The sequence below is a fragment of the Podarcis melisellensis genome (assembly GCF_964234715.1).
Source record: "Podarcis melisellensis genome assembly, chromosome: 17".
In the NCBI taxonomy this organism is placed as follows: Eukaryota; Metazoa; Chordata; class Lepidosauria; order Squamata; family Lacertidae; genus Podarcis; species Podarcis melisellensis.
In genome coordinates this window covers 2,136,979-2,164,805 of record NC_138534.1, presented here as the reverse complement: position 1 = coordinate 2,164,805, position 27,827 = coordinate 2,136,979, and the positions used below count along the sequence as shown (strand labels likewise).

Here is a 27,827-nt window from a genome sequence, read left to right as displayed (position 1 = left end):
TAATCAAGCTCTTTCTTCTCAGCCTCTTTGCACACCATACATACAAATAAAAACCATCAGCACATTTGTAACAGTACACAAGTTTATTCCAGGAAACTAGCAGGCGAAGCCTGGGTCCTACGTGGCTCAGAGGTGCATGCAAACTTGGGGTTGCGTAGAAGTTGTGCCTCCCCTTTCCTGCCAACTAGGACAGGGATAGTGCCCCCAAAGGTGTGGCACTATTGCACACAACTCCTGGGAAAAGGTAAGGCTAGATCTCCCTCTTATCATCATCTGCTCTGCAACAGTTGATGTCCCACCTCTATAGTTGTGAGCGTCTTCAAAGCTACCTGTGCCCATTTCTCTGCCTAGCCAGCATCAACCACTTTCACGGCAGTAATGAAGAATAAAGACATTCAGCAGCAGATCCACATACACACCACTGCCTGCTTAGTGCTGAGGCAGACACACAAACAAATTGCTTCACTTCATATTTTTAGCAAATGCACCAACATTTGGGGATGGAAGAAAGCTCTCCTGCACTTAGGACAAAAGCTACCAAGAATGTAGACTGGCCAAACCAGCAATGACTCAAGGATACAGCTGTGGAGAGAAGGAATTCAAAATGTGGACAAAAACAGTAATTTAATACCGACTGGACTAGCAAGGCTGGAAAAGCATGAATGACCAACGAGGCAGTGGATGAGGACCAGGCTTCAGTTCAGCACAGAGATGCTGGCTCCATAGTGCCAAATGCTTAACTAGACAGGCTCTTGCTCTGGGCCAGAACCAAAGAGGGCTCAAGACCTCTCCGCTCCAACTGGGAAACAGCACCAGAAGGCTCAGAAATGAAGGCTGGCGTGGCTCTGGGTGAATGGTACTCAGTGGGTTGGAGCCATCGGAAGCAGTGGGTTCCCCTCACCAGAGCTGAGTCTCACGGATTTCTGAGATAGTTTGGCTGGCTTTTTGCAATGCCTATAAGAGAAGAAAAGACCTTGCTGAGTGATTAATAGATGTTCTAATGCCATCTTTCAACCCAAACAGGCTGGGCTTTCAAGGTAGTGGTGCCAGAGCATGGACGCTAGTCTGACTCTGAAGGCAAGGGGACTTGCCGCAGGGTTTCATTTGTGAAGAGTCAGTTCTCCTGGATATCGGCTTTTAGAAGTTTTCAAAAGTCAGAGAAGCAGTGCAGTTCTTTCAGTATTTGGGAAACCTAAAAGTAAGAAACTGCTGCTGAGCCAGAGAGAACTTTCCCCATCTCCTGTCAGTCCAAGGAGCCTTGCCCACCGCCCCTCACCTTGAGCATATTGGCAGCCTCATTGCGCTGCTGAGCCATGTCCTCGGATTCTGTCAGCAACGTGTCGAGGAGCTGTGGCTTGTACAACTGGCCCACGAGTTCACTCTGAAGGTGGTCTTTGACGTAGTTCACCAGGAAGTGCATCACTGTTTTGGGGACACTACAGGGGGAAATAAGATATATTTTGTTATAAAGCTTGTGAGATCTTGCAGACATCCGAGGCTTACCTTGCTAGGCCACAATTCCCTTCTTGCCCCAACCTTACCTCCCCTGCTGGCCCTACAGGGCTAGGTAGATCCATCACCTCTTTAGGTGACACCCTGGACCAACAGCTGCTACTTACCCAATTACATCATTTCTTATTCAAAAAGTATTGAGCTGTGAACTGGTTGCAATAGTCACTTCTGTAGAAGTCGGAATATTTTAGTAATTCTGAGTAACGAAGAGGATGGGAATCTTTAATTTACCCACATACACAAAGATCATGAAGAAATCCAAATCTACAGTGTACATATGAAGGACACAGACATCTTGTGCTATCTCCCAGTACTTTGCATGCTCCTTTCTGAACTCCTAAGGAATCCTCCCCCTCCCCCAAAGGGAACATTCACTTTGTACAAAAGAATCCCAAACCCAGATGCTCTCACAACTGGACACATCTGGCCCATGTGTGCCCATGCCAAATCCCTTGCCAACTTGAGGTTACCTGTCTTGTATGCTTTTGCGCACAATGAGGAAATAGGACTTGATAAGACGGCGGATGACCTCGCAGTCTCGCTGTTCACGTTGGCTCAGTTTGCGTGTAGCAGGCATGGGCTAGGGAAAGTCAGGGAAGACTACTGTGAGAGGAAATTGCCAGAGGTGGTGGTGATAGCAGAGCTGGTGGAACAGTTTCTACGCACTTGGCCAAGATCAGTGAGACAAGATATAGCATATTGCATGGGGTGGGCAGAGAACAGGTAATCTGTACAGGCAACTCCCAAATTATGTGAGGGTTACATTACAGGCCTCCCTGCATGTAACCGAAACTGTGTATATTGGGAACACCCTGGAGGAGCAGTGGGGGCAGCTGAGCTGCTCAACAAGCCCCACTGTCCCTCCAGTTCGCAAGAGCTTGGGGGGCAGCGGGGCTTGCTTAGCTGACATGCGGGTAAGCAGCTGCTGTGCTACCCCACACATCAGCTGTTAGGCCAGACGACCTCAACAAGGCCCCACTGGACCCTCCCCAGAACCCAAAGAGGGTGTCCTCAAGCCAGTAATGTCCTCTTTTCAATTAATGTTCTTGCCTCTAGGTCACCAACCCACCTCTCCACCTCACCAACCCTGTACTTCCAGATTCCCGCACAGCTGACCGTGTCTAGCAGGTTGACTGCATGGGACCGACTAGGGCTGGAATAGACTGAGGTCTGTGAGGACCCCTTGGGTCTGTCATCTGCACTAGGTTCTTCCGCTTTTTCACTTTTCCATCGCCGGGCACCATCTGGAACAGATTCAGTCTGAGAAGGGAATAAATGTGAGAGTGGGCTGTGGGGTTATTCTTAGGGCAGGCATCAAGGCAGTAGAAAGGGTGGTAGTGGTTGGGTCATACCTTAGAACTGCTCACTGAGGCAGAAACGAGAGCTGTGTCAATGAAGTCTGGGTGCTTGGTGTTAATGTAGGCCAGTTCAATTGCAACCAGATTGTGCACCTAGGAGAAAAGGCATTGGCTGTTGGAACATTTGGCCCCAAATGTGGAACAGGAACCAGCTTCCACTCCTCCATTCTCTGAAGAAACAACCATCATTACCATCTCATTTGTGATGGGCAGCCTCCTGCGAAGGACTCCCGTCACCACCTCCACAATCGCCTCATGCAACTTAGGGAAACGCAACAGCTCCTGAGAAAGGGGTGAGGAGGAATTGAGAGAAGCATTTGGACATTATTTATTTTTTAAAGACCTACCTTTTGGCTCTACAATTTGTTTGCCAATGAAGCTTACAAAGACACCAATTGAAATACCATTGTACTGCTAATACACACAAAAGATACATTAAAAAAAAAAAAACAAGCACAGCACAGGATATAATAAGGAAAAATCTTTATAAAAAGCATTTTCCATAAATAGTCAAACTTTGTCCGCTCCCCAGCCATTGGAAATCAGACTATAAGCTTATGGAAGGCAGGAATCTGACTTTTGTTTATTTTGCACCATCAGCTCATGCGAAGCAACATGAACCAACAACAACTTGTAGGAAAAGTTTTTAAAAACTGCATTACTTATTTGCATCATTGTATGCTGAAAGAATGATTTTATGGCAAAACCATCAACAATATGGGAAGAAAGACAATGTTATGAGGCCAGCTTCTCACTTATTTCAGTATTTCCAGCATAATCCAGAATCATAGAGCCGGAAGGGACCCAAGGGTAATCTAGTCCAACCCCCTGCAATGCAGAAATCACAGCTAAAGCATCCATGACAGACGGCCATCCACCAAGGAAGGAGAGTCCACAACCTCCCAAATGAGACTGTTCCACTGTCAAACAGCTCTTGCTGTCACAAAGTTCTTCCTTATGTTTAGCTGGAATCTCCTTTCTAGTAACTTGAAGCCAGTGGTTCCAGTCCTACCTTCCAGAGCAGGAAAAAACAAGCTTGTTCCCTCTTCCATGTGACAGCCCTTAAGGTATTTGAAGATGGCTATCATATTTCCTCTGTCTCCTCTTTTCCAGGCTAAACATACCCAGCTCCTTCAACTGTTCCTCATAAGGCTTGGTTTCCAGACCCTTGATCATCTTGGTTGCCATCCAAGAAGCTTGTCAACATCCTCCTTAAACTGTGGTGCCCAGAATTGGACACAGAATTCCAGGTGTGGTCTGACCAAGGCAGAATAGAGTAGTACCATTACTTCCCTTGATGTTGACACTATACTGCCTGGAATTGGTTAGAGCATGGTGCTGATAATGTCAAGGTTGCAGGTTTGAGCCCCATATTCCCACATTGCAGAGTGTTCTACTAGATGACCCTAAGGGTCCCTTCCAGCTCCACAGCTCTATCATTCTATGATGCGTTTTAGAGTAGCATTAGCTTTTTTTACTGCTGCATCACACTGTTGACTCATGTTAACTTGTGGTCCACCAAGACCCTTTAGATCCTTTCACATGTACTTCTGGCAAGCCAAGTGTCCCCCATCTTATATTTGTGTAGCTGGTTCTTCCTGTGTAAGTGAAGAACCTTACATTTGTCCCTGTTGAAATTCATTGTTAGCTTGGGCTGAGTTCTCCAATCTGTTAAGGTCATCTTAAATTCTTACTCTGTTTTCTACAGAATTAGCTACCTCTCCCAGTTTGGTGTCATCTGCAGATTTGATAAGCATCCCCTCAATTCCTTCACTCAAGTCATTAAAAAAGATATTGAACAATGATGGGCCCAGGACAGAACCCTGTGGCACCCCACTTGTCTTTTCCCCCCAGGATGAAGAGGAACCATTAATGAGTACTCTTTGGGTTCGGTCTGCCAACCAGCTACAAATCCACCAGTTACCTCATTCACTTCACATTCTACCAGCTTGCTTGCAAGAATATCATGGGGGAACTTTGTAAAAAGTCTTACTGAAATCAATATACACTATGTCCATAACATTCCTCTGATCGACCAAGCTTACTCTATCAAAAAAAAAAAGAAGAAGAAGAAAAAAAATAGGTTTGTCTGACTGTGAAATGACTTATTTTTTGAAAACTCCATGCTGGGTCTTAGTAATCACAGCATCTTTTTCTAAGTGCTCACAGACCAAATGTTGAATTATCTGTTCTAGGACCTGTCCTGGTATTGATGTCAAGCTCACCAGTTGGTAGTTACCTGGGTCTTCTTTTCTTCCCTTTTGAAGATGGGGACAACATTTGCCCACTTCCAGTCTGCAGGGACCTCACCTGTTCTCCACAAATTCTCTGAGGCTCTGAGATTACACCACAAGCTACTTTAGTACCCTTGGATTCAAGCTCATCAGGCCCTGGAGATTCAAATTCATTTAAAGTAGCTAGGTGTTCACTTACTACCTCTTTTCCTATCTTGGAACATAGCCCTCCCCTTACATTATTTATTCTCTTAACACCAGGTTAGGCATCACTTTCCTTTTGGGTGAAGGCAGAGGAAAAGTAGGTGTCAAATAGTTAGTTCTGCCTTTGCTTTGTCACCTAATAGCATTACTCCGTCTTCGTTACTCCATGTAGAGGACCTTCCACTTACTTGTTCTTTCTCTGCTTTGGACATAGCTAAAGAAACCTTTATTATTTTTTAACCTCTCTTGCAAGCCTGAGTTCATCAGAGCTTTAGCCAGCCTGACCTGCACCCTGCAACTGTTGCTTACTCATGTATACTCCTCCTCCTTTGTGATTCCCCTTTCTTCCATTTCCTATACATGGCCTTCTTAACTCCCAAGCTCATCTCTCCATTTAGAAACTCACATGCAACTTGGACTCCCTTCTCTTTGTGTATTTCTGGCCAAGGAATCTCACTCAATTCTTCCTTTAATTTTTTGAAATTGGTTTTCTTAAAGTCCAGAGTGCATGTCCGACTACACCTAGCTTTCCTTTCCTCTGTATCGTGAAACCCAGGAGGACATGATCCATTCCTCCCAAGTTGATTGATATGCACCCAGTTTGAGCATTTACAAAGAATGAAAATGCTAAAGGTCTCTAAACCCCACAAAATATTGTTAAGATCTGGAAGGTAACAAAGTGGGTGCCACTTACCAGTCACATGTCTGAAAATGTGTGTTCAAAGCAGGACTTGCTGCATTACTCTGGGTAAACTTCTAAACAAATCATTAGAAGATTTACTTATACTGTACCTTTGAACCAAAGTTGTCACTCCAAAGTTGCTCATGATTACAATCCACACATAAAGTGATAATATATTAGGGATGGTGGAGGTGTTTACTTTTACAGCCGCGGCCCAGTATACCTCAAGCAGCGTCTCCACCCCCATGGTTCAGCCCGGACACTGAGGTCCAGCTTCAAGGGTCTTCTGGCAGTTCCCTCACTGCAAGAAGCGAAGTTACAGGGAACCAGGCAGAGGGCCTTCTTGGTTGTGGCGCCCGCCCTGTGGAACGCCCTCCCATCGGATGTCAAAGAAATAAACAACTACTGTATCTGATGTTTAAGACATCTGAAGGCAGCCCTGTTTAGGGAAGTTTTTAATGACTGATGTTTTAATGTATTTTTAATATTTTGCTGGAAGTTGTCCAGCATGGCTGGGAAAACCCAGCCAGATGGGCAGGGATTTAATAATAATAATAATAATAATAATAATAATAATAATAATAATAATAATAATAATTTTTTTGGGGGGGGGTATTATTCTCCTTGTGAGGTAAGACTCAAAGTGATTTTGAGATAGTCATGTACCCATAGAGATTTCAAAGTATGAGAGGCTTCCCCCCCCCGCCTCTTCTTATGATGTTATTAGTGGCGCCTTCTTAATGCACTCCATTGTACAGTGGTACCTCCGGTTGCAGATGAGATCTGCTCCGGAGCTCTGGTCAGATCCCGAGGTTTCTACAACCAAAGGGACCGCTTCTGCGCATGCATGCGATGCAGTAGAATGCTTCTGCACATGCATGCATGGCAAACCCCGGAAAAATACTTCTGGGTTTGCCGCGTACGTATCCCTAAGGATACATAACCGGAGGTGAACGTAAGTAGAGGTACCATTGTATTTGTCTACAATTGACCAGTTGAAATAAGGTCATCAGCAGGCTACAAAGGCCTCTCCTGGAAGGCAGCTCCTGAAGGCTGCTTAGGCCTTGGGCACTACCACTCAGGCAGCAACCTACAAAAAAGCAATGATTGCCATAGCAACTGGCCTGGCTCTGGCAAGCACCTCTTCCCTCCTCTTCAGCTCAGTCAGCAGGGTAATAAAAGACAAAGCAGGAATCCTAAGGTGTGGAGGTAGAAGAAGGAAATTGGGGCAAGTTGCTTAAAAGGGGCATCTGGGAGTGGGCTCAGCCAATGATCTTTCTGAACTGAAGCTCAGCAGGGCTTCCAGAGTAAGGAAGGGTGTGGAGAAAGGAGATGCAGGCTGCAATTTTCTATTTCTTTGCAATACATACAAACTATTCCAGTTACAGAATGGGCTTGAGCAAAATATTCCCAATTCTAGCAAGAGCCATGTAGGGCAAGGCTCTGTTTCTTCTGTTTGAAGTGCAGCAATTTAAAGCTGTAGAGGAAGATTTAGCCAGCAGGGCAGCTCATGAGCTGCTCCACTATTACACAGTAGGACATCTTGACAGGTGGTGGGGCTGCTACCTGTCTATCACCTGATATCATCAGGACACCAGGTGACCCAACTTTGAAGTTGATCCCAGCGGGGCTTTCCGCAAGCGCCAGTCATGACTGCGTGCCAAGCAGCAATGGGGAGTGCACTTTAGAGTTCTCAGTTGTTCCTTTGCGGTTGTAATTACCTGCCTCACACATGATGTCCACACATGAGGCGTGGGGCAGGTGGCTGTGGTTTAGGGGAAGACAGCCTCTGGAAAATTAGGACCTGCTGGCTAGAAATTTCTCAGTGCTGCTTTAGAAGGCCAAAAGTATTTGGAAATGAGCACAGTTCTTTGTGAGATCATCGAGCTCTTTGGAAATGCAAAGGTCACTTACAGTTGGCAGGAGAGCCTTTGTGAAGCAAATGTTTTACACAGACGCCCCATGGAGTTAATGGTGTTTACTTTCATGTAATGCATGCACAGGCCCTGTTTTAATCTGTAGAATCACAAATGCCTGCAATAAACCTCTGATGGTTCAAAAGGCCAAACAAACGGAGTTCTGGAACCCTTCTAACCACCCATGCTATTGGGAATAGCCCTAGTGTCAGGAAAGCCATACCTGCGTGTTGTAGGTGGAGCAGTGCTGGATAATGCGCTGCAGCTCCTCGTGCACCAGCTCCACACAGCGAAGGCTTGGCTCCTCCAGGCGCTTGATCTGACGCTTCACAAGTAGCTCAAAGGAGACTTCCGGGACAAAGAGGGCTGGACGGGGTCCCTGCAGGGTGGAGAAACCCCATCAGTATAAGCTGCTACCCAGGTTGGGCAGGAAGCTGACCAGCTAAGGCATGAGAGGCCAGAAGGGGCCATGATTTGAGCCCACCAATGCCTAGTTATGGGTTGCCACAGGCAGCATCTCCCAAAAAGTCATATTCAGCTGAAGGGTATTTCTGCCTTAGAAGGGCTCTGCTAGTTCTACTGGCATTTATATTTTCCAAAGGAATTGTAATCACTGGCTTCTTTGTCCCAGCATGCCTTGCTGCAACCAGAAACCTTTTTTTGCACCAAGAACCCAATAACTTTTACTCAGAAACGACTCTCACTGCTTTCAAACGGGGTCAGCCCAAAATAAATTTGCAGAAGAATCGCAGCTCAGTTCTGCAAAAACTCCCCTTCATTTCATTTTTAGACATTACAAATGGCAGACGGGACTTCCAGCATCCACAGCAACATTGGTCTCTCTTCCTTCCTCTTCTTAAAGTACTTAACATCCAGCCTGAAGAGAGCTCTGGTCAACTTAAAAGGTTACACATTGCTTCAAGATTTTTGGTTGGGACTAATAAAGCTGGTTTTACTTTATCATCATCACCATCTCTCCCTTCGCCTTAATGTCCCAGGGTGTGTTATAACAATTTAAAATGCAACACTGAAAACAGTTTAAAAGCTTAACAGTTACAGAAAAAGAATGCAATCACAAGAGGGTGGGTCCTGAAAAATACAGCTCAGGTGTCAAATGCCAGGGCAAAGAGCTCCATCTCCAGCATTTGCCAGCAGCTGTAGAATGAAGATGCCAGATGCTCCTCTCTGGGGCCGGGAGTTCCACAACTTAGGGGCTGCCACAGAGAAGGCCCTTTCCCAGGCCACAAGAAAAAGAAGAAAAAAGAAAAAATAGAGACAAAAAAGAAAGAAAGAAAACAAAAAAGTGAAAAAACACCACAATACAATACAGTATACAAATAATATAAACCCCAACCCAATCCCATTAGACTAAACACATAAATAAATCAAAACAGAAACAATTTAAAATACATCTCTCCTTTTCCATATTCTATCCTTCATTTCCTTGTTTCCTTGACTTCCTCACACCTCCCTTTTTGTATTCCAGTTCTTCTAATTGTTTCAGCAAATCCTTTCCATCTTTCTCTGTTTTTTATCATCTTGTAAATAACATATTTTTTAACCTTATTTCCCTTTAAGACTAAATTACTTATCTATTCTTAACTTCTTCTAACATTTCTACTAAATCCATATAATATCATTCCACAATTTTTCTAACAGTCATTAATTTTACAAAATTTCCCAATCTTCTTCCACCCTCTCCTCTCCCTGGTTTCGGATTCTGCCAGTCCTTTCCGTCAGATCCCTATAGTCCATCAACCTGGAGATCTTATGTCCGAGGCTCTTAATTCTTTTCCAAGTCCTTTCTGCAGATCTTCTTCATATTCTTTGATGCTCAGGAGCAAATCTTGGGAAAACTCCAACCAAACAGAACTTTTCTTCCTTCTGAACAGCTCAGCCAAGTTTCCACAATTGAAACTGAGGTCCATAGGGTATTTCAGGACGTATTTCAGGATTCCTCCAAATCCATAGGCCCCCACAGCTTCAAGCTCCTCCAGGCCCAAACCCATGTCCCAGAAGTCAGTTAGTCCCTGGATAAAGGGGTCTTTCCAACTTTCGTTCTTCAGTCCAAGCCAGGGTCCAATCCTCAAGATCTGGCTTTTGCTAGAATCAGTCATGCAAGGCCTCCATTTATAATCCTCGATTTGCCTCTGTAGAACTGAGGATCCTTCTTGAACTACTTTAGGTTTCGCAGCGGCATCTTTCTCCTTTTCCTCCACCATTTGTCCTACCAAGGTATATTCCTGTACCAAGTCCTGAGTTATTTCTATATTGTTGCTTGCTTTTTGATTCAAGTTGGTCACTTTCTGTTCCCGGCTATCAATTTTGGAAATCATGTCATCTGCCTTTTTATGCAGCTGTTCAAGTGAATGGTTTGTTTTATATAATACAGTCACAATAGCTTCTCCTATCAGCATTTTGAATAGTCCAAGGTCAATCTCTGATTCTCAGAAACTTTATCTTGCAGCTAGAGCTTACCCTGTTACACTCCTGTAACAGTTTCACATGCTCCCTCTAGAGGGAAGCAGTTTCAAATTGTATCAGTTCTTTCAGGCACAGAAACAGTTTCGATTTTCAGTTTTTTCCCCCTCCCTTTAATCAACTCAGAAGAGATCAATGGAAACAGTATCTTTCTAATTTTAAGTAACTGTCAAATCCGTTCTGTCAGTGAACCTTCCCCAAACGTCATCAGGCAGACCGTTCCCAGGTTCAGAGCAGTGGTAGTTTGCTTTTCACTCTCTCCTGCAGGTTCTCCCTAGGTCCACGACTTCCCCCCTCTTCTCCTGCTTCCAAGGGGGGTTTGATATTTTTAACCAGTGGAATTTTAATCCTTTGTCAAAAACTTTCAGAGACTTTAGTTTGTAACGTCTTTGCTTCAGTCTGTTTACAAAAGCGGAAGGCGGACTTCCTGTTTAGAGCCTTCCCACTACGTTGCCAAATTAAAATATTTGTGGGTCCAAATTTTCCAGTCTACTCACGGGTAGTTGTTTAAAGTCCAATTGTCCACAGGAAAAAGTCAGCGCTCTCCGGCAGCAGCAATGCGGCTTCACTCCGTGAAAGAAGCAGTCGATTCAAAGCACCGCACCACTCACCCCACGTCGCTCCAGATCCCCAAAACAGGGTTTCCCCACGGGTAGGGGAGGCGCAAGAGGTGCCAGCCGAATCCCAAGTTCACAGGCTTCTCCCGTCTGTGATTTCTATGGGTCTCCGCCTTCGCCGTGGCAGTCAGACCCTGCTTTTCACGGAGCAAGTTCCTCCCGATCGGAGGAGCTCCGCCATTGCCGGAGGCGCCAACCCGGAAGTCCCCTGATTTAATACTATTTCCAAAACCAGTTTCCTGCTCTCCTTACAAGATATGTCTAAGATAGACCCCCATTGCTGCGTTCTCAATCTCTAGTTGATATCACTCCGTAGCTGCCAATAATATTTTCCATCAGCTGCCCCTTTACAACCCTGCAAATAGCAAATAGATCAAATAAACCTTAGTATAGATATTCAATAATGGCATGAGTGGTATTTCAGTAAGTTCTTATTTCCAGATTTCGGTGTGGTTTTTCAGCTTGGATCTTCTCTCATCCTTGTTCAAATCAGTTCTTTCCCTGCTTAGCTGATTAATTGCAGCTCCTCTGGCTCTGCTCACACTACTCAAGGTCAAACGTTTTCTTCGCACAGATAACAGAGTCAAACTGCAGCATGAAGTAGCTCTTGAGGAGAAAAACGTTCTGGAAGCAGCCTGGCCATTGATTTCCAATATAGTGGTACCTTGGTTTACAAACTTAATCCGTTCCAGAAGTCTGTTCTTAAACCGAAACCGTTCTTAAATCGAGGTGCACTTTCCCTAATGAGGCCTCCTGCCACTGGTGCCCTTCCACCATCTGGTTTCCATTTGTAGACCAAGGTAAAGTTCGCAAACCGGAACACTACTTCTGGTTTTGCGGAATTTGTAAACCGAATTGTTTGTAAATAAGACTGTTCTTAAACTGAGGTACCACTATATTGCGATGCCATGTAAACATATCTTTTTCTGTACAGATGTACCTATTATGATATGTGCCACTATGTCAAGCTGCGTCGCATTTGATTCAGTCTCTTCACTGCCTCCATACCTTCCATCATAGCAAGGCCAGCTGTAAGTTGTAAGTCACAGTAGTTGCATTTCTTCCTCCCGCAACACCGAACACCGTCAAAAGATGGTCATCAATATCACCCAGCCACTCCTTGGTAGAAGAGGGCAGGCATAGTAGCACCTGTCCGGGAGGACTGGTGGAGGCCCCATCCCAGGAAGCTTCCAGTCGGGGCAGATAGTAGCTGCTGGGGGAGGAGCGGGCACTCTGAGCTCAGCTTTGAGGGAGCACCTTCCATGATCTCCATATACTTCTGTAAATTCTAACAAAAGGACTGAAAGAAGCTCTCCTGTGTGTCTGGTTTCACCCAGCAGTTAACCATGTGAGCTGTCCAGTGGCTTCCTCATGACAATACCTTTCCTAATACTTTATCCAATTCTCCTGTTTTCCTCCGCAAAGCAGTCTTTTATCAAACATCACATGCCTCTTTTCCCCATTATTCAGAAGAGGGCAGAGAGAGCCAGATGCAAAAATCATAACAAAACATGAAGTCATCTCTCCTCCTTTTCCGTTCACAACTTCTGCAAAAACATCAAAATGCCATTCAAATACCTTTAAATGTTCCAATTTTTTAGGTGGCTGATTTAGTCTCAGCTTATTTGCATATCTTGCACAGAGAGCGCTTCATAATTTGTCCAATTAGCTAGATTAGGGAGGAATCTTTCCAAAAATCATGTTGGTAGCGGAGGCTTCTTCTTTGGCAGCAGGCTCACGCCCCCCCGCCCCCCCTCTGCCTTCGGAAGGAGAAACAGGGTCAACGGATGCTCTAGCAATCTTGAGACTGAAGAGGGTCTGTAAGGAAGGAGGCGGTCTTTCAAGTATTGGGGGCCTAAGTTGTTCAACATTATAAGAACTAAGATGAGCACTTGAACTGGGCCCAGAAATGAACTCTCAACCAGTGCAGCCATTTGCAGGACACGGGCAGAAGCCAAGGGGGCTTGGCCTGTGAAATAAATAAATAAATAAATAAATAAATAGTGGAAGGGTGATGGATCACTCAAACATACAAATCAGGCTTCGATTAGAAGAGGTGTGGCTTCCAGGAGGAGCCAGAAGTATACATTCAGGTTTACAAAGCCTTATTTATTAGAATCATACAAGTCAGTAGAGCATGAGACTCGGAATCTCAGGGCTGTGGGTTCGAGCTCCACTTTGGGCAAAAGATTCCTGCATTGCCGGGGATGGACTAGATGACCCTCAGGGTCCCTTCCATCTCAACAATTATATGATTCTATAAGTGGGGATTGTAAGAAAATGTTGCCATGTATCCATATAAGTGCTCTTGTTCAGGGTTCCAGGCATCTGCCCTCACCACCCACCTTTTTTTAAAAAAAGTTTATATTTATGTCTGTGTCTCTTTATATATGCAAACCTTAGGAAAGTGGATAACCCCCCCCCCTTTGTTTTTCAGTGGCTCTATTTTGGCTGCAAAACCATCAACACTTATGACCCGAGTTAACAGGAGGAGCAGAAGGCCACCTTGACATGGGCAAAAGACTGGGTTTTTATAGGTATGCCAAAAAAAAAGAGGAAATGCTCCAGTTATTACATTACTTTAGATTTGGGGGGTAGGAGAAAGAGCATAGGGACGCGGGTGGCGCTGTGGTCTAAACCACTGAGCCTTGGGCTTGCCGATCAGAAGGTTGGTGGTTTGAATCCCTGCGACGGGGTGAACTCCCAATGCTCTGTCTCAGTTCCTGCCAACCTAGCAGTTCAAAAGCATGCCCAAAAGTGCAAGTAGATTAATAGGTACCACTCCAGCGGGAAGGTAACTGGTGTTTCCGTGCGCTGCTCTGGTGTTGGTGTTCCATTGCACCAGAAGTGGCTTAGTCCTGCTGGCCACATGACCCAGAAAAACTGCGGAGCAGACAAATGCCGGCTCCCTCAGCCTGTAAAGCAAGATGAGCACCGCAACCCCAGAGTCGTTTGTGACTGGACTTAACTGTCAGGGGTCCCTTTACCTTTAGAAAGAGCATAGGTTCTTGCACCAATAGGTCAAAGTATCCTTACAGCATTGTCTGGAGAGGATACGTATCATTACAGCAAGGAGTTACTCTGCAATTTGGACAGGCAGTTACTACAGCAACTTATGGGAAGACAGGTTGCCATGGCACAATGAAGTACGGAAGAGGGTTGCTCTGCAAATGAATGACTACAAGAAAAAGAGGGATTTTCTACAAGTCTGGATCCCTTAGCTGAAGCACAAAAAGAGAGTAGATGCTGTAGAAGAATGGCATGGACATATTGCAACAAGCTAGACTAAAAGGGTGGATTAAAAAAAGCCCCATAATTGTTGCTTTATTCTGGGATCCCAGCTCTGTATCAGAAGTGCCAAATTGAGACACACACCTCATCATTTACCTCTGGAACATCAGGAACATCTACCACAGGATGATGCCGCCTCCACCCACTCAGCATACTTAGACAACACATTTTGGCTGGCTCAAGACTGCCCCCACCCAAAATCAAACTAGCAAGAGAGCCTTCCCCTCTACACACAAATGGGGAGTCATCCCAAATCACAGACATGTAGCATGCACATAGCGCTTTAGGTGAAGTGTTCCTGTGCCTCACTCCTCCCTAGAAGGCTGCAGTCTGGGCCAATATCACCATCCCTTTCTTAAGAGACTGCCCGAGGGCATGTGTGTAGCGAGGCTGAGAGGGTGGCTTGCCTCAGGCCACCTGCCAAGTTAACGGCAGAGGTGAGATTTGAATTGAACTCAAGTACATAAGAAGAGCCCTGGTGTATCCCAGTAAAGGCCCATCTTTTCCAGCACCCTGTTCTGTGACCAACCAGATTCCTGTGCTGGGAGCCCCACAAGCAGAGTATGAGAATGACTGCCCTCTCCCGACTCCCAGTTTGTCATTGGGCCACTAGGCAATGCAAGCTCTCTTAGGCAACGTGCCTCCCAATTTATTTTGGGAGTTCTAGATAGCATAGGTTGATGGGAGAGAGAGAACAAGCTGAAAGCAGAGGCCAATGGGTGAATGGCCTCAGAGGCATCCCAGCTCCACAATGGTGGCTTACGGTGGCATTTCGGATGGCTGTCAAGATATCCAGCATTGTAAGTCCAGCCAGAGGATCAATGGACTCCAGGGTGCGACCAAACGTCTCATGGAAAATGTAGCACATCCGGGCCCCTCCGCACCTGACAGGGAGGGAGCGTAGGTCAGCTTCAGAGAGCACAATCCCCCTTATTGATCCACATTGTGAGGCTCCTCCCCAGTCCCAGCCCTGCCAAGAGAGGTCACTCACAGCTCAGATGTCTCAATGTTGCGTGCCGTGCCCTCAATTGTGTTGCAGTACTCGGTGGCAAATTTGGTGATGATCTGAAGCAAGGTGGCGTTCTTGTCCTCAATGGGCTGCCCATAGCTCTGTAGCACAGACTGGTACTGGGCTGTCAGCACATTCACCCGGGTCTTTAATTCAGGCAGGCAGTCACGAATATGGTGCATCAGCAGCCTTGGAGGCAGGGAGGAGAAGGAAATAAAGCAGCATTCTCAGTAGTTGCTGACACAGATGACCAGTCTGGCCTAGACTTTCAAGGTTTCTAGTCCTCAAGGTTGTAGAAACTGACTTTCTGAAGCACCAGATGCATCAACAAAAGGTTCCAGTGTTCAGAGCATGGAGCCTTCTGCACGCAAAACAGATAAGCCAGATACCTGCACCAGATCCTGGCCAGCCCCTTCCTGCTCACTCAGTCCCTCCCAACATCCAGCTCCTTTATTCACTAATAACCGCTGTGCCTTGGCACCCCCTCACCTATTGAGAGTCTTAGCCAGGTGACGTGTGCCATTTCGGTTGGCAAGCGATGGGTACTTCTTCTGCAGGAAGCCCTGCTCATCTTGGAGGGACTCACTGATGCTCTTGTTGCTGTTGATATCATGTTGACTTCTAGTAGAGGAAGCAGGGAGATCATAGCAACAAACTAACCTACACAAGTTGGAGTGATGTCTTGCCGCAAGCGTCTCTTCCCCCAACCATGCCACCCAAGACAATAGATAATACATCCTTCAAGAATGTCCTGCCCTACTGGAAGTGGGGCTCTGCCCTCAGACACTCCAAATCTGAGCCAGATCCCATATTCCCTGTTATCCAGCACTACTGACCTGTTGACCACCCCAATGATGCCCAACTTGACAGGAATAACCCGACCCATTAGCACATCCATGGCATCTGTCCCAGCATCCATCAGGTCCAGCTTGGTGATCACAGCCAGTGTCCTTCGCCCTGCACAGGATCAGCACAGGATGAAACCTTGCTCCTTCCTTTATTCCCTCTGCCCCACCCTAGTCTGCACATTCCTTGCTCCATCCCCCTCCTTTCCCTACACATGCATCCTCTCAGTTTCCATCACTATTGGTCTGCCCCAGTTCTCTCACCCCATTCCAACATGTGCAGCAACTTAGCTCCATCATCCTGTTGCTCTTCATGGGGACCAAGCACTGACCTCCTGACCACCAACACATGCTCCTATTAAACTGAGGCACACGACAACACATGCCATACCGTCAGGGTCAACATCACGTGCCAGCTTTAGTGCCTCTGACGTGGCCATGTCTGTATTGGCAGCTGTCACAGCCAGGATCAAGCAGTTTGGGTTGGAGATGTAGGAGAGGATCATGTCCCGTACTTGAACCTCAATATCATCGGGCTGATCCCCAACGGGCACCTGCAGTATACAAAGGAGAGACTAGAAATTGCTACAAGACTAAGGAAGACACCCACAAAAGGTCACACTCCAGGTTCTCTTTCCAGCTTGGTATCATAATGCAACAAGCACTGGAGTGAAGTTTACACAGTTGCCTCCAACTGTGCTTCCACCCTGAGAGAGGAAAAGCCAGATCAAAGATTTCTTACTGGAAGAAAGGAAGCCAAGCCTCATAGGAAGGAAGAAATCAGAGAAAGAAGGCCTGGGCTCACCTAGGCATGGCCCCACGAAGCTGGCCCATTACGTTCACAATTACATACACAAATGATGAAGCTGAATGTAGCTGGGCATGTACTCTTGACTTTAAGAAGGCCAATTTAAAAAGCTTAAGGAGCCACTGGATGAGAACCCATGGTCAAATATACTCAAAGAGAAGGGAGTCCAAGGTGGATGAGAGTTTCTTAAATGCGAAATATTGAAGGTCCAAATGCAAACAATTCCAACAAGAAAGATGGTCCAACATGCCAGACTAATCTCATTTCACTTTTTCATAAATGTTACAAGCTTGGTGGATCAAGGAATGCTGTGGACTTAGTGTACGGTTGCCATATTTCAAAAAGTAAAAACCAGGACACCCCAAAAGAGCTTTTTTTAGACAAACCCCCTAAGTTGTTGAGCCCCCAAAACATGATTTTTTGATAGACTTGTCTAAAATCCAGGACAAAGCATGACATTTTGGAAATTCTCCCCAGACGTCAATTCCACCTTTGAAATCCCAGTAATGTCCAGGAAAATCCAGACGTATGGCAGCCCTAACTTAGTGTGTCTTGATTTCAGTAAGGCTTTTGACAAAGACCCCCGTTATATTCTTCCACAGAAGCTGGTGAAATGTAGACTGCATGAGATAACCATTAGGTAGATTTGTAGCTGGTTGACTGACCAAACCCAAAGAGTGCTCATGAATAGTTAGTTCCTGGAAAACATGGAGAAGTGCGGTGCTGCCACGGCATTCTGTCCTGGGCCCGTTGTTTAAATGACTTGAGATGAAAGAATTGAGGGGTCGGTGTCCTCCCACGACAGGGTGTTTAATCTCCACTCCTGCTGATAAGTAGTTGGTAGGTTCAGTTGAGCTGGAGCTAATTAAGGCTTTCTCTGAGACTTTCCAAGACTTTCTCTAAGACTTTTAACTCAAGCGCTTAACTCAAGCTTTGTGAATATAATAGCTGCCAAGTGACAGAGATAAAATACTGCAGCTGATAAAAGCTAATAAAAGACTGATAAAAATAATAAAAACCGCATCAACTGATGCGGAGCTCAAGTCGATGCTACCACTAATGATGCCATCTTGGAGCTCGGGGGATGCTAATCAAATTTGTAGATGACACGGAACTGGGAGGGGTAGCTAATGGCACAGAAGACAGAATTGGGATTTGAGATGAGCTTAACAGGTTGGAGAATTAGGCCCAAACTAACACAGTGAATTTCACAACTGTCATGTTCTGCACCAAGACAGAAAGAACCAGCTGCACAAATATAAGATTGCGGGGGGGGGGGGACCTAGCTTGCCAGTGGTACATGTGAAAAGGATCTAGGGGTCTTGATAGACCATACATGAGTCAACAGTCAACAGAGTGATGCAGTAGCAAGAAAAGTGAATGCTATTCTGGGCTGCATTAACAGAAGTATAATGTCCAGCTCAAGGGAAGTCATAGTCTTGCTCTATTCTGCCTTGGTCAGATCACACCTGGAGTCCTGTATCCAGTTCTGGACCCCACAGTTTAAAGATATTGACAAGCAGGAACTAGCGTGGAGGAGGGCAACCAAGATGATCAAGGGCCTGGAAACCAAGCCTTATGAAGAACAGTTGAGGGAATTGGGTATGTTTGGTAAAGGAAGACTGAGAGGAGATATGATAGTCATCTTCCAATATCTAAAGGGTCATCACAAGTAAGATGGAGCAAGCTTGCTCTCTCCTGCTGTGGAGGGTAGGACTCGAACCAATGGATTCAAGTTACAAGAGAAAATATTCCGACTAAACATCAGGAAGAACTTTCTGACAGTAAGAGCTGTTCAACAGCGGATTCTATGAAGTTAAGTGTGTGCACCAACTGTAGCCTTCATTTTCACCTATTTCCTTGCATTGATCTTCTGCTTTCCCCTTCTCTCCTGCTCTTGATCCCCTCTCACTTGTAAATAAACCTCCTGCATTTCAACTGAGTTACTTTCAAGTGCAGCATGTATTTCTTTCCCAGATGTGGAGCGTTCACAGCTCACTGTGCCAATTGCCATCTGCTCCCCTTTCCCCAACCCCCTTCGTTTTCTGTCTTTTGCACTGAGGTGGCAGCTTGTACAGGGAGCGGAAAGCCCCTCTGGGCAGGCTGCCACTACTGCTCAAAACACAGAAAACGAAGGTGGTTGGGAAGCCAGCATCACCTCTTTTCCCCTTCCTGATCTGGTTATTGTTTTGAACTGTATACCATATGCAACAACAGCAATGCAGTTTCTGCAGGATTCTTTGCTATAAGAAATAGGGATGACTCTTCCGTGTGTGTACAACAATTCTCAGGATGCAATTGTCTAATTCATGTCAGGTGTCAAAACGCCTCCGGCCTGCCCTCACTCTTCTCCCCTCCCACTCTCAGCTGTCTGTCAGTCAACTGGGAGCAAGTGGCTGGGCAGAGGGTTGCAAGGGAAAGGAGGGGCTGATGCAAAGGGGAAGCCCCCTATCAAACTGTCTCCCTGCAGATGCAACCGCCTCATCAAGCCTGCACACAGGATTCTAAGGCTAGAAATCCCATACTCATGGCCAATTGCAATTTCCACTGTTAGCGTTGCTGAGGAAGTGGCCAGCACCTCCTCGCTTGCCCACTTTCTCCAACGCCTCTCACCTTGGTGATTCCTGGAAGGTCAACTAGTGTCAAGTTGAGTACATGTGGGGAGTAGATCTTCAAGTACAGGGTCTCTGGGCTGATTCCCTGCATGCATTAAAAAAAAAATCAGTTAAAGAAAGATCATATGGCAGCTCAAAGAACAGGGTTCTCACCAGAGTGGGGAGAAGCTCAGAAAAGCCAGTACCTTATTGGTCCCAGTGGTCCGCTCCGTCTCGATTTCAATCTCCTGTCGAATCTCGCTGAAGTCAGTGAAAGTCTGGGGGGAAAGACAGGGACCAAGAGAGCTGGCTGTTGCCAGTCTCACCCCGGTAAGCTTCCAACAAAAAGAACAAGGCCAAATCCAAAAGATAGAATCTGGAACATTGGTAAAAAGGAAATTTGGCTACAAATTTCGGAGTGAAAAAAGGGAATCCATTCCGGAACTAGTTAAAACTCTGACAGAGGAGGGCAAAGGAAAATAATGAAGAGCCTGCTACGAATGTATAAAATGGGGGGGGGGGAGGGCAGAAAACGGAGACAGACAGTACTAAATAATACTAGAGAACAGCAATGAAACTGGGGCTTAAATATCATTAATTCCAAGTAAAAGGCTGATAGAGAAGATACCCCCAACCCCCTATAATAATGTGGAAAATCCAGCAATAAGAGTAACAAATATTAAAAAGTATGGGAGAAAGGAAAAATAACTGCTAGAATGTAACAACCTTCTCCCCTCCTATGCACGTTTCTGCTTTTATGTCTAAAGAGGACACACAGAACTCAGAAGACAGACTTGTGTCAAGGAGGAAATATAACAGTATTTTTTAAAAAAAGAAGAGAAGGCCTAATATTTATTATTTATTTGATACCCTGTGTTTTCAGGAGCAAGACAACCCCCTATCTCCCCTCCCCATTCATATATAAAGGGGGAAAGGTAGACATTTAAATTACAGAATTACAGAATCTGGAAAATACTTGTGTGCAAGCAGGAAAACAGGGGGAAGGAGAGGACAGTAAATAGAATTAGCAAATAATTTACAAACTGGACTTTAAAAAGAACAATAATATCCTAATAAGTGGTAGTTTTATTCATGTTGGAGTGCCCAAAACTTCACCTAATGAGAAAGTTAGGAGTAAAAATCTACAACAACTTAGACAAAACAACAGCTGCACTCAAAGACAAGGGATAATATCCATAGCAACAGAACTGTAATAGAGTAAAGGAATAAATTAACAAAAATCAAAGATGACTGGTGACTAACACCAGGGGATAATGACGCTACGGCAGACTTAATAGAAAGAAGGAAAAGGCAAGTGAGATGACAACACAGAAAAAGAACCCACCCCAGGAGAAGCGAAAAGGGGGTCCTTGCAGGAAGGAGAAGTTAACATTGCAGAAATCCAAATCATTTATGAGAAAATATAAAAAGACTAGTAGAACATCAACAAAAGGACGTAGACGAAGGAGAGAAGATAGGTACAGATGGAGAGGAGCAATAAATTATTTACGACTATATTAGCAAATAGGCTTTCAAAAGTGTTGAACGAGTTGATCCAGGATCAAGCAGGATTTCTACCAGAGAGGCAATTGAAAAATAACGTAAGGAACATTAGAAATATAATAGAATATTTGGAGGTACATAACGAAAAACAGGCTTCCCTGATCTTCCTTAGCACAGAAAAGCATTTGACAATATCTCCTAGGCATTTATGAAAGAAGTGTTTAAAAAGAATGGAAGGTGACACCTTCTTAAGAGGCATTATATAATGAACAATGGGCAAAGATAAACAATATCATCTCAGAGAAATGCAACATCAAAAAAGGACCAAGACAAGGGTGTCCATTCTCTCCGTTATTATTTATCCTTACCTTTGAAATTTTATTGTAAAATATTAGCAATAAAGTCAAACCTCGGTTTTTGAAGGTATTGGCTGCCAAACATTGCGGAAGCTGAACGCTGAAAACCCGAAAGTGAACGCTTCCCTTTTCGAACGCGCCTCAGAAGTCCAATGGCTTCTGAGGCACGTTTCTCCATTTTCCCCATTGAACTTGCTAACAGCCCTTTGATCCTCGGTTTTCAAATGTTTCATAAGTCAAATGGACCTCCAGAACGGATTACGTTCAAAAATTGAGGTTCCACTGTAATAATAAAATTAGGGGAATGGAAGTGGGCAAACAAAATGATAAAACAATAGCTTTTGTGGATGATATTTTTCTCAACCCTGGAACAACCTCTAGAAGTTATACTAGAATTATTAAAGGAGATAACTGAATTTGGAAAATAGGTGAGTTTTAAAACCAAAATATTAGTTAAAAACATGGATAACCAAGTTAAAATGAAATTAGGGGAAATTATTGGCTGGAAAATAGATAAAAAAGTGAAGTATCAAAAAAGTGTGGGTATCAACAAACCATCATAACATCTATAAGAATAACTATATGAAAACTTGGGGGGGATTTTAATAGAAGATTTAGATATATGGGGCAGAATAATTATCATCTTACTATCATGTGTTTCGCTGTAAAATACTATGCATTGATGATATGATAAAACAGAAAAGCAAATAAACAAATATAAAAAACAGAAAGGAAGTGAGAATGGAGAGGAGGAAGAAGAAAAAGAAGAAATTGGGCTTTTTGCTCAATACGTCACTGAGCAGAAAATCACAACATTTGGGAAATGGCCCTTCTTAAGATAATTTCTAGAATTCTTTATTGTGGTTTATTATTTACAAAACACATACTCTGGAAGAGAAAGCATAGCAAATAAAAAAAAATCAAGGTTTTGTTTTTTAAAAAAATAGGATGCAATATGTAGAAGAGTCATTCAAGAACTGCATGCAAAAAGGGAAGTCAATACTAACAAACAAGATTTTAAACTAGGTCAGAAATGGAAAGATCCTGCCATTCCTTACTGCTTCAAACTTAGACAAAAAATACATATCGTGCGTGTGTGTGTGTTAAATTCTCCCATCCATAAAGAGGTTGACTAGCTGCAAGCTCAGTCTCTAGCTTAACAGCCTCCAGTCCTTTCCCTTTTGAGGCACTCTGAAGTCCTGAACTCTTTGGACAAAAAAGAGAGAAGGAAACACCGGATGAGTAAAGTTGACAGGCTGGTAGGGAATAACTGGTAGGGAATAACTGCCTCTTTCCCTCAACAGGGACATTACAGCTCCATTTAAAACATGAACGAGGAACCTATGTCCCTCCAGATGTTGCTGGACTCCACCTCCCATCAGCCCCAGTCCACATGGCCAGTGGTCAGGAATGAAGGGAGCTGTACTCCAATAAAGATCTACCTGGAGTGCCAGGAATTCCCCATCCCTGGTTTAAAATAAGGAGGAAACAAGGTGGTGGAGCAAGGCAAGTCTGTCTGAAGGGCTGCAACATCCTCTTTTCCTTCCCCATCCTATGCCTTGTGGCATGCTGCAAGAGGAACTGCTCTTCCTCCTTGAGAGTTGTCCCAATTGCTGCATCTTGTCTGCACTTCATGGAATGGAGAGTCTTGTGTCATTCACTTGCAGAGCATGAGAAGAGGACCTGCCATTAGAAATCACCTGTGTCTTTTTCACAGCGATTGCCCCCGTGCCTCAAACCCTGTTCCCCCGTGATTTGGGGGAGGGGAGAAAAAAATGAGATTGGCCCTGGGAGGAGAGTCCTCTGTTAGCCTGAAGCATTTGCACTTTTGTCACAAGGCAGCTGTCTGTCCTGCCTAGGGGACTGGACCTGCTCTGACCACCGCTGCAGCCCTTTACACCACTCATGCCGTACCTTGTGCTTGCAGTGCAGGAAGGTGGCCCACTCATCAGCCTGGACTCCTGAAAACAAAGAAAACCAGAAAAAATAATGTCAGGGAACCTCTTTGGTATCCATCCCTCTCATGGAAGGATGCCAACTGAAATAAAATATGGGGGGCTTATAAGCCCCACCCCACATAATCACAAGACAGAGAAAACACAGACCATTTGAATGGCAATGGCTATTAACGAGGGGGGCTCAAATATTTTATTGGGGGTGCGAAGGGACCTCAGCCCCTAGGAGTTGGCTCCTATGCTCAGGAGATGGAATACTACATTGCAAAAACACTTCCCAACAGCCAAAGGCAGGCTACTCCACCCATCATGCTGTCTTTGGGAAACAGACAAGCCTTTGCCTTCTAGAAGAAACAAATCCAAACCAACCCTAGTTCTTCTCCCAATTCCCATTCCAATGATCAATCTTGCAAATGGTTGTCTCAAACACAGGGCACTCATCCCCCACTTCCTCTTGCACTCCTCTCTCACTCAGGACATTCTGGCCTAAACAATAACAATAACAATAAATTTTATTTATATCCCGCCCTCCCCAGCCAAAGCCGGGCTCAGGGCGGCTAACAAAAATAAAACAGTACAAAAGTACAGTGCAAACAACACTCTAAAATCATTCATTATAAAATTGATTCAAATCAAACCACTGGCAACCATTGTGCCAGAGCTCCACGAAGATTGCCAAGGGAGGGAGTCAGGCTGTGCCCTGGCCAAAGGCCTGGTGGAACAGCTCTGTCTTGCAGGCCCTGCGGAAAGATGTCAAGTCCCGCAGGGCCCTAGTCTCTAGTGACAGAGCGTTCCACCAGATTGGAGCCACAGCCGAAAAAGCCCTGGCTCTAGTTGAGGCCAGCCTAACTTCTCTGTGGCCTGGGACCTTCAAGATGTTTTTATTTGAAGACCGTAAGTTTCTCTGTGGGGCATACCAGGAGAGGCAGTCCCGTAGGTACGAGGGTCCTAGGCCATATAGGGCTTTAAAGGTTAAAACCAGCACCTTAAACCTGATCCTGTACTCCACCGGGAGCCAGTGCAGCTGGTATAGCACCGGGTGAATGTGATCTCGCAGCGAAGACCCCGTAAGGAGTCTCGCTGCAGCATTCTGCACCCGCTGGAGTTTCTGGGTCAGTCTCAAGGGCAGCCCCATGTAGAGCGAGTTACAATAATTCAGTCTGGAGGTGACCATTGCATGGATCACAATGGCTAGGTCAGGGCGAGAGAGGTAAGGAGCCAACTGCTTAGCTTGGCGAAGATGAAAAAATGCTGCCTTTGTTATAGCTGCAATCTGCGCCTCCATGGAAAGGGAGGTGTCGAAGATTACACCCAAACTCTTAACGGATGGTGCTGGCACTAATTGCACCCCCGCAAGAGATGGGAGTTGCCCCCCCGGTCCCATATCGTCCCGTCCCAGCCACAGGACCTCTGTCTTCGAAGGATTTAGCTTCAACCGGCTCCCACGTAACCATCCAGCCACAGCTTCCAAACATCTGGTCAGTGTGTCTGGGGCCGAGTCAGGATGGCCATCCATCAACAGGTAGAGTTGGGTGTCATCAGCATACTGATGGCAACCCAGCCCAAAACTCCGGACAAGCTGGGCGAGGGGGCGCATAAAGATGTTGAAAAGCATTGGGGAGAGTATTGCACCCTGAGGTACTCCACACACCAAGGAGTGGCGCGATGACAATTCCCCCCCAAGCGCCACCCTCTGTCCCCGACCAGAGAGAAATGAGCACAGCCATTGAAGGACTGTGCCCTGAATCCCCACGTCGGCAAACTCTCCACTTAGAAGCCTTGCCCCCAAACTCCCAGGTGTGGACTTGATGGCTGGCGCTACTCAGGGAGGGGATAACAACCTGCTCTTTCTCAGTTATGTGCTTGGTTTAATTTCCACTTTTTTTTTTTGCCATGGTCAACTCCTAATAGTCACAACGGAGTTGAGCTATGGCTCAAATTAAGCCTTTGTTTGGGTCTCTGTCAGAGACAACCCCCAATCCACACATCTTAGGCATCCTGCCTTTAGCAAAAGTCAACCTCTCCAGCAGCTATCCCCAGAAAACAGTCTATAAAGTGTAAGCAGTGACAAGCAATGCAGCATTGTCAGGAGCCGACCTTCTCAACCCTTTAGTGAAATCCCTAAGTTTCAATAGTTTTCAAGGAAAAAGAACTAGTTCTCCTCTAGACTGGAGGAAAATAACAGTTTGGAGGAAAATAACAGTTTGGATAACTTTCAGTAGGACTGGACCCACTAGCCACATGCAGGATCCAACACTCCCCTCTCAGAACCAAAGCCAAGCCCCAGGCATCCCCTGGTGGGATGCGGACCCAAATGCCCAGCTCTTGTCTTACCGCTTTCTCCACTGGCTGTCCGCCTTCTCTCCTCTAGTGTTGGGACATGCACCAGTTGCAGGATGAGAGGCCGGCGTGTGACAATGCCAGAGCCACGAGGCAAGAAGTCCCGGCCTACAATGCTCTCCAGCACAGAGCTCTTCCCACTGCTCTGTGGAGACAGGCAGTGTTAGAAGCAGAGGATGCAAAGTAGTAATAAGATGCAATGTTGTCCTAAGAAGAAAGCAGTTTCACTCTAGGGAGTTCTAGCCTGTGTACTGCTTCAGAGAAAGAAGACTGTACTGCATAACATAAAGCATTCCTGGTGTTCTTGAAAGCTACGACATAGATCACCTCAAGGTACCGTATCCATCTTATATGAATAGAACAGGTGGAGGGGACACAGTTCCAACCAACATTTTCTTCAGCTCTTGCTCTTGTACCGAATGGCAGCTTGAACTACAGACATTAGCAGGTAAGAATGTTTGTTTCCATCCCTTGAAAACACCCGTCTACTAGTTTAAACAACAACTTATTCTGTGAAAGAAACAGGACAGACCACTTTTTAAGGTAAGATGGCAACCCTAATTAACACTTATCTTGGGACCCCTGAAAACAGTGCAGTTGTGGCAGGGTGAACATTTGAGAATCTTAGAAGAATTCTTCATCAAACAAAAGTTGCCAGAATCCTAAGAGAAGCCATGGCAATTAAACAAGGATAATAAAAAAACCAGTATTAGCTACCACTATAATAGGATGGCTTTTTATTTCAAAATCAAGAGATAATATAAAGAAAATTGAGATAGAGATCAACCGAGTTGCACCCACAGAAGGGGACACTGCTTTCATGGCACTGCTGAAATGATAGGCTATTTTTAACTCTGTGCTTTTCTGTATCTATCCATCCCTCTCTCCCAGGATTGACAAGGCAAGCCTTACCATTGGAAACAGTGAGTTGGCAGTTTGGGAAGCATTAATAAATGATCAGTTAGTTATTCTGATCATTTTGTTACTGAGAGATGAAGGGGAGGAAATTGCCAAATAGATTTCTCCACCTTGGGCTGGCCCTAGCAGATCCACCTGTTTTAAGAAAGCCCCACAAGTGAGTTAAATGTGGAATGGTACCATTAGCAGATCCTTCCATTTTCATCAGACAGGCACTGATGCCTCTACAAAAATTCCTTAGGATTAATTTGCTGTCACAAGAACTGGAGGCTTCCACACTACACTGCGAAAGCCACTGCATCAGGAATGAAAACAGCTCTGCCAAAAATCCCTATAATGCAGTAGCTTGATTTTCAACACAGTCAACTGTGTTTCTAGCAAGCCCACTAGCTGGTCACACATGTAATACGCACCCACCCACCCCTTCCAGGGTACTCAAAGACAGAACGGCTCAGAGCCTGGAAGTTGAGCTTGACTATCATGACAATGAGCCGTTACCATAGCCTTGGAGCAGGGCTTATGCATTCCGTGAAGCAATGCTTTCTTTTAGCTGTTCCTACAGCCTATTGATTTCACTGGGGAAACCCAGCCAGATGGGTGGGGTATAATACATTCATTCATTCATTTTCCTCCACACTTTTCATACTTAATTGCATAACCCTTTTCCCTGCCCCACCCATTAGGGTCAGGAGGCGGCTGGGCTGCGCGGGGAGCGGAGGCAGCAGCAGGCGGGGTCTCACCTGGGAACCAACTACCGCGATCTGGGGAAGCTGGATGACTTCGGCTCCCACCGTGTTGAAGATCTCTTGCAGCTTGTTGATGACGGGGATGAGAGTCTCCATGGCGACGGAGGCGCCGAGGGAAAGGGGCTCCTCCCTGCGAAGAAAGGAAACGGGGAGCCGGCGGAACTCCCCGCCACCCGCCTCCGCGCTCGCTCGCTCCTTCCCGGGCGCCCCCTCCCTCGCCCCGCGGGGAGTCCCTCTGCGCCCGGCGGCCCCCGCTTCGCCCGCCCCGACCTTTGCCTCTATTGGCCGGCATTTTTAGCACCGCCTCTCTCTACGGGCTACCTACGTGTCTCTCAAGCGAAAGGTCGGCTCCATTGGCGGCGAGATTGACGGCGGGGCGGGACTACAGCTTCATTGGCCGGCTTGAGCACCAATCGACTGAAAGGGTTTTTCAAAAGCCCGGCCATAGAGAAAGCTTC

At 45.6% G+C, this 27,827-nt stretch overlaps 1 protein-coding gene across 3 annotated transcripts; it reads right to left on the bottom strand.

The window, feature by feature from the left end:
* Nucleotides 1-64: 64 nt before the first annotated feature.
* On the bottom strand, nucleotides 65-27,500 carry LOC309360598 (dynamin-1-like protein). Of its 3 annotated transcripts, XM_081895227.1 has the most exons (17): nucleotides 27,364-27,500; nucleotides 25,700-25,850; nucleotides 23,325-23,371; nucleotides 19,758-19,829; nucleotides 19,571-19,657; nucleotides 16,541-16,703; nucleotides 16,141-16,261; nucleotides 15,794-15,925; nucleotides 15,287-15,493; nucleotides 15,059-15,179; nucleotides 8,130-8,285; nucleotides 3,063-3,152; nucleotides 2,865-2,963; nucleotides 2,629-2,772; nucleotides 1,983-2,092; nucleotides 1,277-1,436; nucleotides 65-954 (listed from the first exon to the last, which is right to left on the bottom strand). In XM_081895227.1, exons 1-17 carry the CDS (start codon nucleotides 27,463-27,465, stop codon nucleotides 898-900), a joined length of 2,019 nt encoding a protein of 672 aa, XP_081751353.1. In that variant the 5' UTR covers nucleotides 27,466-27,500; the 3' UTR covers nucleotides 65-897. The 3 variants fall into 3 exon arrangements, 2 of the variants coding, with proteins under 2 accessions (XP_081751353.1, XP_081751354.1); XM_081895228.1 differs by lacking the exon at nucleotides 2,629-2,772; XR_014164228.1 differs by lacking the exon at nucleotides 65-954 and having other exon boundaries at nucleotides 1,297-1,436; nucleotides 2,582-2,772.
* Nucleotides 27,501-27,827: the final 327 nt, after the last annotated feature.

Excerpts from the sequence above, each read along its gene's own strand:
- LOC309360598 (XM_081895227.1), bottom strand. The coding sequence starts at position 27,465 with ATGGAGACTCTCATCCCCGTCATCAACAAGCTGCAAGAGATCTTCAAC. Across the intron at positions 8,286-15,058 it reads CAGCCATCCGAAATGCCACC|GGACCCCGTCCAGCCCTCTT; the intron begins GTAAGCCACCAT and ends TCCACCCTGCAG. Across the intron at positions 955-1,276 it reads AGGCTGCCAATATGCTCAAG|GCATTGCAAAAAGCCAGCCA; the intron begins GTGAGGGGCGGT and ends CTTCTCTTATAG.